The sequence below is a fragment of the Cornus florida genome, unplaced genomic scaffold (assembly GCF_030987335.1).
Source record: "Cornus florida cultivar Cherokee Brave unplaced genomic scaffold, ASM3098733v1 CherokeeBrave_3.0.0_Hap2_Chr08, whole genome shotgun sequence".
NCBI lineage: Eukaryota > Viridiplantae > Streptophyta > Magnoliopsida > Cornales > Cornaceae > Cornus > Cornus florida.
In genome coordinates this window covers 39115371-39129293 of record NW_026775578.1, presented here as the reverse complement: position 1 = coordinate 39129293, position 13923 = coordinate 39115371, and the positions used below count along the sequence as shown (strand labels likewise).

The 13923-nt window shown below is 34.3% G+C and overlaps 1 protein-coding gene across 2 annotated transcripts; it reads right to left on the bottom strand.

Moving 5' to 3' along the window:
• Positions 1-3296: 3296 nt before the first annotated feature.
• LOC132271389 (TATA-box-binding protein-like) lies at positions 3297-9338 on the bottom strand. 2 transcript variants are annotated; one of them, XM_059772745.1, is made up of 10 exons: positions 9133-9337; positions 8595-8707; positions 7597-7684; positions 6933-7004; positions 6097-6147; positions 5826-5870; positions 5570-5662; positions 3849-3950; positions 3650-3723; positions 3297-3545 (listed from the first exon to the last, which is right to left on the bottom strand). In XM_059772745.1, coding segments are annotated over exons 2-10 (603 nt in total). In that variant the 5' UTR covers positions 8672-8707; positions 9133-9337; the 3' UTR covers positions 3297-3544. The 2 variants fall into 2 exon arrangements, with proteins under 2 accessions (XP_059628728.1, XP_059628729.1); XM_059772746.1 differs by having other exon boundaries at positions 8595-9338.
• Between the last annotated feature and the right edge of the window lie 4585 nt (positions 9339-13923).

Here is a 13923-nt window from a genome sequence, read left to right as displayed (position 1 = left end):
AACACATTTCTCTTCCCACTTAGCTTGGTTTAATTCAACTTCCAGCCCATAAGTAGTACCCAATCCATATACCAACAGTGTTAGCCGGAATTGATTAGAGAGTCAACTCAACCAATATTAATAACTAATAAAAAATAATAGAAAACCCAAATTGAAAGTAGCATATTATAAGAACCAATAGAACAGATTCAACAGAAATGCATAATCCCGACTTATCCAAAAAAAATTGAATAATACAATTACAATTTTGAGAGCAAAGTTATGTAGTGCATATATTTATATATATGCATATACATGAGAGAGACAGAGAGAGTACACTAATGTATTCGGCCATCTTTGGGACAGCCTGACTTGATGAGGACTTCGAGGCCGAGACACATGAGTTCTAGAATCAGAACAACCATGAGACCGGCAACATAGAGAAAGAATGAAATTAGAGACAGAGAGAGTTGAAATAGTGAAGTGTATGGGCATGTAAAGCAAAGTCATTTATAAAAATGTCCTTTTGGACATTTTGCTTCTATTTTTATTTTTTATAATTAGACCTTGGGGCATATTCAAGCGCCCTGCGGCAGCGCGGGGGGGGAGGGGGGGGGGGGGTGGGGGGAGGTGGAGGGTTATAGGCTAGTTTAGGGACATGGAGAACAGATTTAAGATCTATATTCTCGGATAATTTTATCAAACATTTTCCTGCAATAGGTGAAAAACTACCATTTGCAATTCTAATTTTTTCAAGGCCAGAACATGTTGAGTAAGTGCTAAAATGATTAGAAAGGCTGGTCATATGATCAGAGGCTCCAGAATCGATGATCCATGGAGTATAATTTAAACAACAAGAAAGGGCATTAAGTGCACTACCTGTTTGTGCAAGAGAAACACTAGGAATACCAGATGAGGAATTAAATTTCAGCAGCTTCAGAAGGTGATCCATCTGCTCCTTGCTTAAGGGACTTTGTAACGACCCACTTATCTCAACTTCATTAGCTGTAGGAACCGCACGCCTATTTCTGTCACCAGGCTTGCTACTTTTCCAATTCGCTAGTTTTCCGTGGATTTTCCAGCAGTTCTCCCAAGTATAGCGCGGTTTGTTGCAGAAGTCACACCAGACCCATGGCTTCTCTTTAGTTTTTCACTGAAAATTGACTGCTTTATTAGTAGCAATCTCTGCAACAATAAGGGCGGAACTCTCAACAGGTCCGCTGGTAGTCTTCTTCCCCAACATTACATGTCTACGGCTCTCTTCTCTTCGAACCTTAGCAAACACTTCACTAATTGGAGGAAGTGGAGTCCTGCCAATGATCCGTCCTCGTACTTCATCAAATTCCATGTTGAGCCCAACAAGGAATTTGTAAATGTGATGAGCCTCCACGATCCGTTTGTAGTGATTGGCATCCTCAGTGGATTTCCATTCATAATCATTGAACAGATCCATGTCCTGCCAAAAACGCTTCAATGAATTGAAATACTTGGTAATCGAGTCTTCTCCTTGCCGAATCTCACCAAGTTTTAGAGTCAATTCGTAGATCTGAGACTGATTTCCCAAATCAGAGTACATCTGATTCACGTTGTCCCAGAGCTCCTTAGCCGTGGAGTAACACATATAGTTGGAGCTAATATCCTCGTCCATGGAGTTTACAAGCCAAGTCATCACCATTGAATTTTTTGCATCCCAATTCACGTACGTTGGGTCCTCCGATGTCGATGCCTTCTTGTCTCCCGTCAGGTACTCGATCTTTCCCCGCCCTCTGATGTACATCCGAACGGACTGGGACCACCGTAAATAATTGTCACCATTAAGGCGAATATTGGTGATCTGAATCGAGTGAGAATCAGTATTGGGGGCTTGGGTTGTCGGATTGGTTGACCGGGTTGTGATAGGAGAGGTTGACATGGAGGAAACGTCAGACATGGTTAATCAACGAAGAAATTGTGCAGAAAATAAAATTAGGGTTTTTTTTTTTTTTTTTTTTTTTCTTTTTTCTTAGGGTGGCTCTGATACTATATAAACTTGAAAGGAAGAAATATAGAATAAACTTTTTCTCTGTATTAGCACACAATTCACAATTCACAAGTTTACACGGATTCTCTTTATAAGAGAGAATACACGCACATAAGCTGGCCTAATTAATAATTTCCTAATTTATAATATTTGACCAATATTCTATTTACAACAAATATCCTCCAAATATTTTATTTACAGCTAATAATATTTGGTAGTATTACTACCGAATCTTTCCTTTTCAACACTGAGTATGGTGCACGGGTCTCATGTCTTTCCTTTGGGTTAGCTATGTTGCTACATCTGGGGAGGATGATGCTTGTTTTTTTCCCACGGATGGATTCCGCCAGCCGCTGTGGGTGTTCTTCCATGGTTTTGGGGTCGTCGGTATATCGACTCTTGTGGTCAGTGTTTGCTTCCTTGGCTGGGGTGGGAATGACGTCATGGCAGACGTCTTGAAGGCGTCTTTTGGAAGTCTTACTCTGGCTTTTCGTGGGCCAGGGGCACATGGGTTTTCAAGAGCTATGTATGGCAGTGACGTTTTGTTTATCCCTTGGTGTGAATATCCAAGTGGTGTTTTTCAATCTCTTTATAGTTGGTGTGGCTTGGGCAGCAAAGTGTATTCCATACGCTTCCTAGTCATTGTCAGATTCTCTTTTTGGGATATGTGGCGCCCCTATTTCCAACCACTTAGGTCGCATCTAGCTGACTTAGCCAGCCCAGAGTATCAGACACCTTTTAAAGCTTTAGGTTGTTGTCAAGGATGATGCCTTGGCTTGGCTTGATGTTGGGCTTGTCTAGGGTTAGCTTTGTTTTGTCCATAATAGTGGTTCTTTCTGTTTTGGATGCTATTTATGTGATCTTGTCTGTGTAAGTGCCGTTTGGCTGTTCTTATTGCCAGGTTAATATATATATATATATATCCTGTATATACTGCAGAACTACTAATGCAGTAAGGAAGAAAATCGTTTAGTGAATGCCAATTCATATTCATGCTTCACCAAAAAGACCAGTCCAATTTTTTTTTTGGAACCATTTTTGCTCATTTTTTAAGCCTGAAAGTCAAGAACTGAGGCTGACATCATTATTATGTCCACGTTGTTAATACCCAGTATATAGCACTCTATAGAACTACTAATGCAATAAAGAAGAAAAATGTTCAGCGAATACCAATTCATAGCCACGCTTTACCAAAAAGACCAGTCCAATTTTACTTTATTTATTATAAAAAAAAAAAATTTGGGCCTTTACAAAAGACTAAAAATAATCATTTTTCACCTCAAATAAAAGAGGCAAATTAACCATCAATCCATAATCGAACGTTTTTCTTATTCATCTCTACAACAACAAATATTGTAGTTTTGTTACAAGCAGTAAACTAAGTTACTGGGGATAACATTCAGGGAAAAATTGTTCTAGTCCTTTTAATATGTATCTTAAACGGCCAAGGGCCGACGAGCACCCTCTCCTTTCAACATATTTACAGTTGGTCAGCAGTTAACGCCCCAAGTGAGCACATAAATCCTGCTGTACTTCCCATCAAAATCTGCCACAAATTTTGAAAACAAATGAGATGAGTTAAATTTTGGGGACGACTCAGGTTTCTATTTAGCAACATGACTAGATATACATGCAACACAATTTTCGTACCAATGTTGATTTTTCCTGAACTCTGTAAGCACCGGGTATATGTTTTCAAATGCAAGATACGTTTCATCTCGCACCTGAAAGAATTAGTAATGTGACAGTTTAGATTGGGTAGGGAACCATAATAGCAAATAAAATCAGACAATGCAGAATAGAATACAGTAACTGATTTTTCTCATAGACACAGAAATCATGTCATTACCTTAGCTCCTGTCAGAACAATTTTCCCAGAAACAAAGATAAGTAGCACAATTTTTGGTTGCTTCATACGATAAATCAATCCAGGGAACAACTCTGGTTCATACTGTACCAACAAATGTGAATCATGTGATCAATTCCAGAAAGCACAATTAGAAGTATTGCAACACATTTAACAAAATATTCAAAAGTGGCAAATTTGACATGTTCATTAGCGCACAACTCAAAAACAATATATTTTGATCCAGAACCCCTCAACACTCTCTCTTCAGGCTCAGTCTCTCTCTGTTAGGTGGGATTGGTGAATAAGGCCTGATATGAGAATTGGGAGTTCTCAGGCATTACAACAACCAGCATGAACAAACAAAGAGTTACCAAATTTTTGGACCTTGTCATGGTTTGTAAAGAGTTTTTTTGGGTAACGGGCTTATAAAGAGTTGCCAACACTAACACACACACACACTCTCTCTCTCTCAGATTTTGTATCCCTTTCTTTCCACCATGGAGCCACAACAATCATCAGTCATTTAAATGCATTTCCACCCATCTCCATTGCTAATGAGTTGCCAATCAAGAGTGAGCAAAGCAGAATGTGTTGATTCTATTACCACTGGAAATATTTTAGCTACCAAAAAACAGATCATTTTAAACAAAATTAAGGGCCTCTTTGCCAATTAAAACTACTGAGGATACACACACACAATAACACACATTTCTGTTCCCACTTAGCCTGGTTTAATTCAACTTCCAGCCCATAAGTAGTACCCAATCCATATACCAACAGTGTTAGCCGGAATTGATTTGGAACTCAGAGAGTCAACTCAACGAATATTCATAACTAATAAAAAATAATAGAAAACCCAAATTGAAAGTAGCATATTATAAGAACCAATAGAACAGATTCAACAGAACTGCATAATCTCCACTTATCCAAAAAAAATTGCATAATACAATTATAATTTTGAGAGCAAAGTTATGTAGTGCATATATTTATATATATGCATATACATAAGAGAGAGAGAGAGAGAAAGAGAGAGAGAGTACGCTAATGTATTCGGCCATCTTGGCGACGGCCTGACATGATGAGGACTTCGAGGCCGAGACACATGAGTTCTAGAATCAGAACAGCCATGAGACCGGCAACATAGAGAAAGAAAGAAATTAAAGAGAGAGATAGAGAGTTGAAATAGTAAAGTGTTTGGGCATGTAAAGCGAAGTCGTTTATGAAAATGTCCTTTTTGGACATTTTGCTTCTATTTTTATTTTTTATAATTAGACCTCGGGGCATATTCGCACAATTTTTAAGGGGGGGGGGGGGAAGAGGAATTGCACTTTACGCAAGAATAATTCCACAACAAAATTCATGGATCTTAACCACCCATGACACAAACCCCAGATGCTTTCTGTCACACAATGGAACATGAATCCCAAGTCTGTCATTTTACCAAAACCGGCCCTTCTTCTCCGCCCATTCCTTTCTTCTAATAAAATTTACCAAACATTAGTCGAAAATTGACATTAAATAAGGCTTTTAACTTGTAGGAGATAATTTATGGAAAGAATTCTCAATCATGGTGATGGTATTAAAACAGAAAAAATTCACTCCTCTATTTCAGTGAAGTGCAAAAACATCTATTTGAATAGAACTCCATTCATAGCGATGGTATTAAAACCGAAAATTGATAAAAGAAAAAAAAAAAAAAAAATTACAACATCACTACTTACACTAGAAAAAGCACAATGGGAGTATGCAAGGCCTTCAAGTCTAATGGGAAATTTAACATCACAGGAGCCCACAATGTTCTGGATCTTGAAATCCTAAACCCACAAAAAAAAAAAAAAAAAATTAACATACAATCAGAACAATATAGAACTTTGTAATTCGTGAAACAAACTAACAGCTTACATGATAGATGATGTCTTTTTTCTTTTGGCAGTGTGAGTGTGTGTGTGTGAGAGAGAGAGAGAGAGGAATAAATACCTTAAACTTAGCTGGAAAACCAAGCTTTTGAATAATTCGAGCATACTGAAGAAAAAAGGAAAGAAAGAAAGTAAGAATAGGGAATAGGAAAGAAACTGATCAAAAAATTAATACTGCCTCCCATCTCAAAATTCATATATGGATTCAGTCACAAAAATGACAATGAGATGACAAGAGTTTCATTGTGGTATCCCAAATTGGTCTCTAGTAAATTAAAGTTGAGAGCCTGAGATTAACAAGGAGAAAATGCTTTCATAAAGACATTAAATACCTTTCGTGCTGCCAATTTTGATTGGTGCTCGCTTTTTGCACCTGTACAAACCTGAAGCAGCACAGAAAGACAGAAATAAAGAAGTGTCATTGAAAATAACATACTAAAGAAAGTCAATAAACATGCTTTCAATCAAAATGAGATGAATCTACAACATCTCATCAGTTCATGTGAGAGTCATTTTTTTTAAGAACTCCAACTCTCTAATAGAAATAATAAGAAATGCCGTTTAAGTAAATGCTGCACCGAGGATTAAGTCAAAAAGGATGTGATGAAGACTTTTGAGTCATACATTCTACTGCCACACACACACTAATTTTTTGTCTATATATTTGTAAAATATTGAGAAATTGAGGCTTTTTTTGTTTTCACACAATAATTTTTTTGCCTATATATATGTAAAATATTGAGAAATTCCCCCCTGAAATTTTATATTGTCTCTATTCTACATTTGTTCAATTTTTCCTCGTTCTAGACATTTGAATCTTGATTATTACACTTCTATTTTTCGGTTCGTTGTTTACTGTCATGTTAATTGGGAAAAAAAAAAAAAAAATTTGTTATGTTCATTGTGCCCCCCAAAAGCAAATTCCAGGCTCCGTCCCTGATAAGGCAGTGCTTTTATGAATATCCCAACACGGGATGAAATAAAAAGCAGGTGTTAAAGAGAAATTGAAGTTTCTCACTGTGACTTGGGCAGCATGACAAAATTGAGAAGCAGAACTTTTGGAAAATGAGAGAGAGAGAGAGAGACAGAGAGAGAAAGAGAGAAAGCGATTCAACCCCCAACAAAAAACCAAAAACCTACACCTATAAAAATAAAGCTAAAAACTCACCATTTTTCCAGAAGAAAATATTAATGCGGTCGTTTTCGGTTCTCTGATCCTCATGATCACCGCAGCAAATCGCTGCAAGAGCATTACAGAATAAAATATAAAAACACAGATCACTGCAGGTTGCTATGAAAGAGGAAACAAGAAGTACTATTTATTGCACAAACAAGGTTAGATTTCTCAGAGTCAACTTTGATCCAAGCTTGCAACTATTATTATGGGTTCATAAGCAATTCCCACAGATTAAACTTCCAAATACCTCAATAATTTTCTTTTAAAGAAAAATAACTCTTAAAAAATTGTCGAACAAACGAGTTTTCAACCGATTTGCTGCTTCTTTATTTTTCTTCTTTTTCCTCCTTTTTTTTTTTTGTTTTTTTTTTTTTTTGGGTTGGGGGGGGGGGGGGGGAAGTAATCCAAGCAAGACCTAAATTTGTAGTGTGAAAAAAAAGTAAAAAAGTGCAGATGGTTAAAATGGCATCCCATTTCATCAGACTGCAAACAGAAGTGCAACTAAAAGTCTTTTTTTTTTTTTTTAAAAAAAAAAGTAAAAATTTGCAGATAATTAAAATGTCATCATGTTTCCATCAGATTGCAAACAGAAGGGGAACTTAAAGTCTATAATAATGTTACATACAAATAAAGACATATATGCTTAAAAGCATACCTTGGGATTGTATTCAGCGTTACGAGCTTGTAGTGCAATGGCCTTAAGATCCAACTTGCAATCCAAGTTGACAGTAGATACTATGTTTCTGGATGTACATCAATACCTTATTTGTTAACATAATATTCAAGAAAAAGAGACATTTGCATACCATTTTTCTCAACACTAATATCATAATAAAGTATTTACTCAAGAAATGAAGTCATAATTACTTATCAAAAAAGAAATGAAGTCATAATTGGCTTTGAAGGTTTCATATTGTCCAAATTGTTTCATTTAAGTGTTATACAGGCAAGACTAGCGGAGAAAAATCTCTATGGGTCAGCCCTCGCATGGACAAATGCATCAAGAACATACCCATCAACAGAATGATCTAACAGAAAACAATTAAGCACATGAAAGAGAACACCAACATTATAAACATGAGATCAATTCGTAGACAATTCAATGCTTTGATATTTAGGTTCTAAAATTAATCTTTGCCCCAAAATTTAGCATACTAGACAGTGTTTGGATATTTTCTCTTTCAAGAAATCTTATGTGCTATTTTGATACAAGGCTGTCTAAATCGATTTTGAAACTTACTGTAACTAAATAATATATAATTCATATGTATGCATAATGAAAGCCAGTCACTAAACCCGGTCGCTAGTGACCCAAGTCAAGTTGTATCACTTTGAGACGCCCTCTATTGCATATAATTAGATGATGCCCCACCTAGAAACCACACCAAATGCATTCAAAAGAAAGTACCAATCTATGTTCTATTTGTGACTCTAAAACTAGAGTTCCAACTCTTGCTAAAGAGAATGGAGCACTAAGGCTAAGAAAAACCCACAGTTGAGGTGAGAAATTCCTAAGTGCAATTGGACTCATAAACAATTAGCTCATTCCCACGTTTAAGCATACAATACTGTCTCGATTTTGTTCCATTCAAAATTTTCAATAAACAATTCCATCACTGACATGGCTTCAATTGTAAACAGAAGAGATCTTACTGTAGTGTAGGGACGATTCCAGACGGATGCTTGGTGAGATCGACGGGTTGGCTCACTTCCAAGACTTGATCTGCCATCGATTCCTTTTCCCTCACAATTCAGATCGTTCCTTTCTATTCAGCACAACAACAAATTCAACACACTTCTATCAATAACAGAGACACAATTCTTGTTTTGTACCACCATTTAGGGTTTTCTTTAACTCAAAACCAATGATGCCATCTAGGGTTTTTTTATAAGTATTCCCTTTCCAGAAAAAAAATCAAAAATCACGTGAATTTAAACATGTTATATATAAAACAGCATATGATCCAAGATCGAGTGATTTAGAATATATACATACATACACACAGAGACACATACATATATCAGTGGGTTTGAATACTTGTAACTAAGAAAGAAGATTTTAAGTCAAGAATCTAATAAAATTCCAGTTTTAAAACTCATCCAGTGCAAAGTCCAGTTTCGAGTGCAAGAAAATCGAAAACTGTTAATGAAATAGAAGATCTGCTCAACAATCGGCTGCGAGAGATCGGACCTTATGAATGGAAATCTAGGGTTTTCTTTTACGCAAAACCGATTGAGAAGCAAAGATTTGTCGATCGATACGAGAATTGAACGACAAAAATTGAATTCGGAGCGGTAAGGATTTGAAAAGGGTTGTATTTATATGGCAGAGAAGATTTAAAGGGTTGAGAGAGGAAAGAGAAACTGATATAGAGAGGTGTGAAGGGTTTGTTGTCAGAATGTGTTTGTGAACGACAACTAGTTCTTTGCCATGTGTCAAGACGATCTTTAAAAAAATATCTATATTTGGATTGGCCCTCCCACACTGACGTCAGTCATGACTCATAAGCTTAATTCAATTTAAGTTGCATTATTCAAAATTAGTCCCTTTCTCTAATTATTGTACCCACTTATTCCTTATCCACTTCATTTTAATTTCCTTTTCTGTTATTGAATCTCAAAATTTTAATTTGAAATTTTTTTGAAAAAATGAATATTTGAATTGTTTTGCAGTTAGAAGCTCATGTGGCAAGAATTTGTGGATTGGAACTCCCTTTCCACTTGTTTTTGAACCTTTTTATATGCCCACAAAAATAAGATTACTCTGGGGGTTCGGTCGCCTTTTTGAACCTTTTTATATGCCCACAAATAATCTTCTTCTCTATTTCTGAATTCTTTTCCACCTTCTCTCTTCTTGCATACTTAGTCTGTGAGTTTGAGTCTTACTCTGTGAGTTGGGGTCTTACTATGTGAGTTCGTGTCTATTTCAGAAAGAGAGTACTACACTGAGTCGAGTCGCCTATTTCTTCGGTTTACAGTGCTATTACAGAAAGAAGAAAAGTCGTTATATCCTGGGAGATAGATGCCACTGAGTCCGTTAGCACCATAATGAGGCGAATCTATCTTAAGAATATAGAATCAAATTCTAGCCTCGACTTATAATAAGGTTCTTTTATTTTTGTATAGTTTTATTTTATTTCTTATATATAACTATATTTTATAAGAAATTATATATATATATATATATACACACACACACATTATTGTTTAATGATAATTATTATATATATACACATTATATTTTTGCATAATATTTAAATAAGTAATACTATAGTATATGTGGTATAATTAGACCATAATTTGGACAACAATTATTGTACACACTTACTCCTTATCCACTTCATTTTAATTTCCATTTCTCTAATCCAATGTCGAAATTTTAATTTAAATTTTCTTGAAAAAATGAATATTTGAATTGCTTTGCAGTTAGAAGCTCCTGTGGCAAGAATTTGTGGGCTAAACACTCCCTTTCCACTTGTTTTTGAACCTTTTTATATGCCCACAAAGAACAAGGTAAGGTGTTTTGATTCTTTTCTAATTACAGTTTTGTCCATTTTAGGCTTTTGTTGTTACTAACAAAAACTGGGCTCTATTCTTGGATGCAGATATTGGGCACGATCTGTTGGAAATTTTTATATATAAATAATAAAAATTATTTTATGGTCCTATGCACTACTTTTTCTAAAATAGGATTGCAATGTGATTATTGATACTTGATGGATTGGATTGCACTTTTCAATTTGGTGGTCTAATTGGGAGTATGGTTTATAACGTTGATTTGTGGTTTTCCAACTTATTTGGTATAATTTAATTCTAACTATTTATATCTAAATTTTCATGATAGAAAATGAGACTTGGGTATGTTTATTTGTAGAGAAGTTGTCCCCTCTTTTGTAGTTATATAAGAGTTTTAAAACCTTTATTCAGTCATATCGAAGGACAACTCACAAAAAGAGGTAAAACACTCTAATGTTTTGCAGGTATATGTGCGTTGATCCTCAGGTACGAAACTAAATTATCTATTTAATTAATTGTAGTATTCTTGATTTCTACATGTAAATTATTTGATTAAAACTCAACAATTTATCTCAGAGTCAGGTTAGGGTTTTAATTTTCTATTGTAGAAATCACAAAAAAAAAAATAATCAATTTAATGATCTATATAGTTTCGCCTCTATGGGTGCCAAATTTTTGTTCTTGGTAATCCCCAGCGGACGTTTGCTGATTTGATTCAAATTAATTGTTTTATGCATTAAATTTAAAGCTTATATACAATTGTTTCATACTCCATGATTAGATATCCACGGCAGGGACGAATCTCTTTGATGCATGAATGAATAAATGAGAATTGAATTTTTTTTTATTATTATTTTATTATATCTGAACCTTTTTATATACCCACAAAAATAAGGTTACTTTGTGAGTTCGGGTCTATTTCAGAAAGAGAGTACTACACCGAGTCGGGTCACCTATTTCTTCGATTGTAGAGTTCGAGTCTTACTCTGTGAGTTGAGTCCGTTAACACCATAGTGGGACGAATCTGTCTTAAAGATATGGAATCAAATTTTAGTCTTGACTTATAATCAGGTTCTTTTATTTTTGTATAGTTTTATTTTAGTTCTTATATATAAGTATATTTTATAAGAAATTATATATATATATATATATATATATATATATATATACATTATTATTTAATAATAATTATTATATATATATACATTATATTTTTGCATAATACTTAAATAAGTAATACTATAATATATAGTATAATTAGACCATATTTTGGACAACAATTATTGTACCCACTTACTCCTTATTCACTTCATTTTAATTTTCATTTCTCTAATCCAATCTCAAAATTTTAATTTAAATTTTCTTGAAAAAATGAATAGTTGAATTGTTTTGCAGTTAAAAACTCATGCGACAAGAATTTGTGGGCTGAACACTCCCTTTCCACTTATTTTTGAACCTTTTTATATGCCTACAAAGAACAAGGTTAGGTGTTCTTATTCCTTTCTAATTGCAATTTTGTCGATATTAGGCTGTTGCTGTTACTAACATAAACTAAGGTGTACTCTTACATCATGCTGATATCAGACGCAATCAAGTCAACAGTAAATTACTAGTTCACGAGAAGAACTACTTATGCAAATATTGTTGGAATTTTATATATATATTTAAATTATAAAATTATTTGATGGTCCTATGTATTACGTTTTCTAAATTAGGATTGCAATGTGATTATTGATACTTGATGGATAGGGTTGTACTTTCCAATTTGGTGGTCTAATTGGGAGTATGGTTTTATACCGTTGGATTGTGGTTTTCTAACTTATTTGGTGTGATTTAATTCTAACAATTGATATCTAACTTTCCATGATAGAAAGGGAGACTTAGATATGCTTGTTTGTAGAGAAGCCGTCCACCATATTGTTATTATATACAGGGGTTTTAAAACCCTTATTCAGTCCTATCGTATCAGAACTTTCAGAAGGGGGTAAAGCGCTCCATTTTAAGATCTCTCAGAGGACGATAAGGAATTCTTAAACATATCTACAGTTAATTTTTTCTAATTAGGTCTGATATCAAAATCTCTCTTTAATTGATGATTAATTTTGATTTCTATTTGTAATTTGTTTTTTACACCTAACAATTAGTATCAGAGTGGTTTGTAGAAATCAAGATCAGTGAATTAAATACACATTATATATTATTTTAAATTAAGGGCAGGATAAATAAATAAATAAACTGTGTACATGGAGTTTTGCACTGTTTGGATCGAAATTTGTGTTTGTTTGTTTTTCCGAATCTTCGTGTATAACTCTTGTATGCAATCAGTTTGTTCTCAAATTTAAGTGCACGCCAAACGAGATTTTCAAGTCATCAGTTTGTCTTTGTTATACAATTGCATACAGTTTGTGTTCTCAAATTCAAGTGCATCACGCCAAACGAGATTTTCAATTCATTAGTTTGTTTGTCTTTGTTATACAATTAATTACTTTGTCTTTAATCAGTAGTGCATCACGCCAAACGAGATGTTGGTTTTGCACGAATTTGCTATGCAATTCATCGATTTGTCTTGTAATTAGAATTGCATGCACGCCGAACGAGATATTGGCATGAATTAATTTGTTAAAGTTTAAGTGATCAATTTGTTATGATATTATACCGTCTGTCTTTTAATAAATTGATTATAGTCATGATTTTAAGGAATAAATGTGTTATGTGATTTAGAATATGTTTCCTTTAATCAGTATGCACGCCAAACGAGAAATAAAATCAGTGAATTTGATTTTAAAGATTATACTGTGTATAGTATATAGAGAGGAATATATGTTTAAATATTTAATTAATTCTTTAAATTATTTTATATATATGTGAGGTAGTAATTTCATGTATTGATTAAATGGAATTTATAAAGATAAGGTCTTTCATTGGGGTTTATGAGGACCGGTAAAGTGACTGTTTTAAAAATAATAGTCAAAGTGAATGATGCCTGCTTAAAAGTGACACGTTCATGGAGGTTATTATTTTTTAAATTTTAAGGCATTGGTCTTATTGAGGTCTCACAGTGCACTTACCTACATGAGGGTATTTGTTCTACCAAAAGGTGATCAATGTCTTAGTGTGGGATAAGTGAGTAAAATATTTGAGAGTGCTTGGATTATAACTAAATAACCCTCTTGCGAAAAGCTAGTGGAAGTGTTTAGCAACAATTCAAGTGTAATCAAATAATTCTATGTGTGATTTGATCGCAAATTTAGGGGTAAAATAAAATCTAAAATTCTGCCAAAAGATGTTTTTTAGATAGCATTTTATCTGTTCTCGCAGGGTGGACGGGGTTTGCATATAGTAAAATATCCTGAGAAATTCGGCTTAAAACACCAAGTACGAATTACAGTAATAATCCCTAAAGTTGTGACATATTATTTTATATGTTGTTCATGTTATGTTATTTGATATAACATGTATTACAGTT

Coding starts and splice junctions, on each gene's coding strand:
- LOC132271389 (XM_059772746.1), bottom strand. CDS start 8,671: ATGGCAGATCAAGTCTTGGAAGTGAGCCAACCCGTCGATCTCACCAAG. Junction 6,148..6,932: donor TATTTTCTTCTGGAAAAATG/GTGAGTTTTTAG, acceptor GTGCTGCTTCAG/GTTTGTACAGGTGCAAAAAG. Junction 5,663..5,825: donor GTTTTCCAGCTAAGTTTAAG/GTATTTATTCCT, acceptor TTGTGGGTTTAG/GATTTCAAGATCCAGAACAT.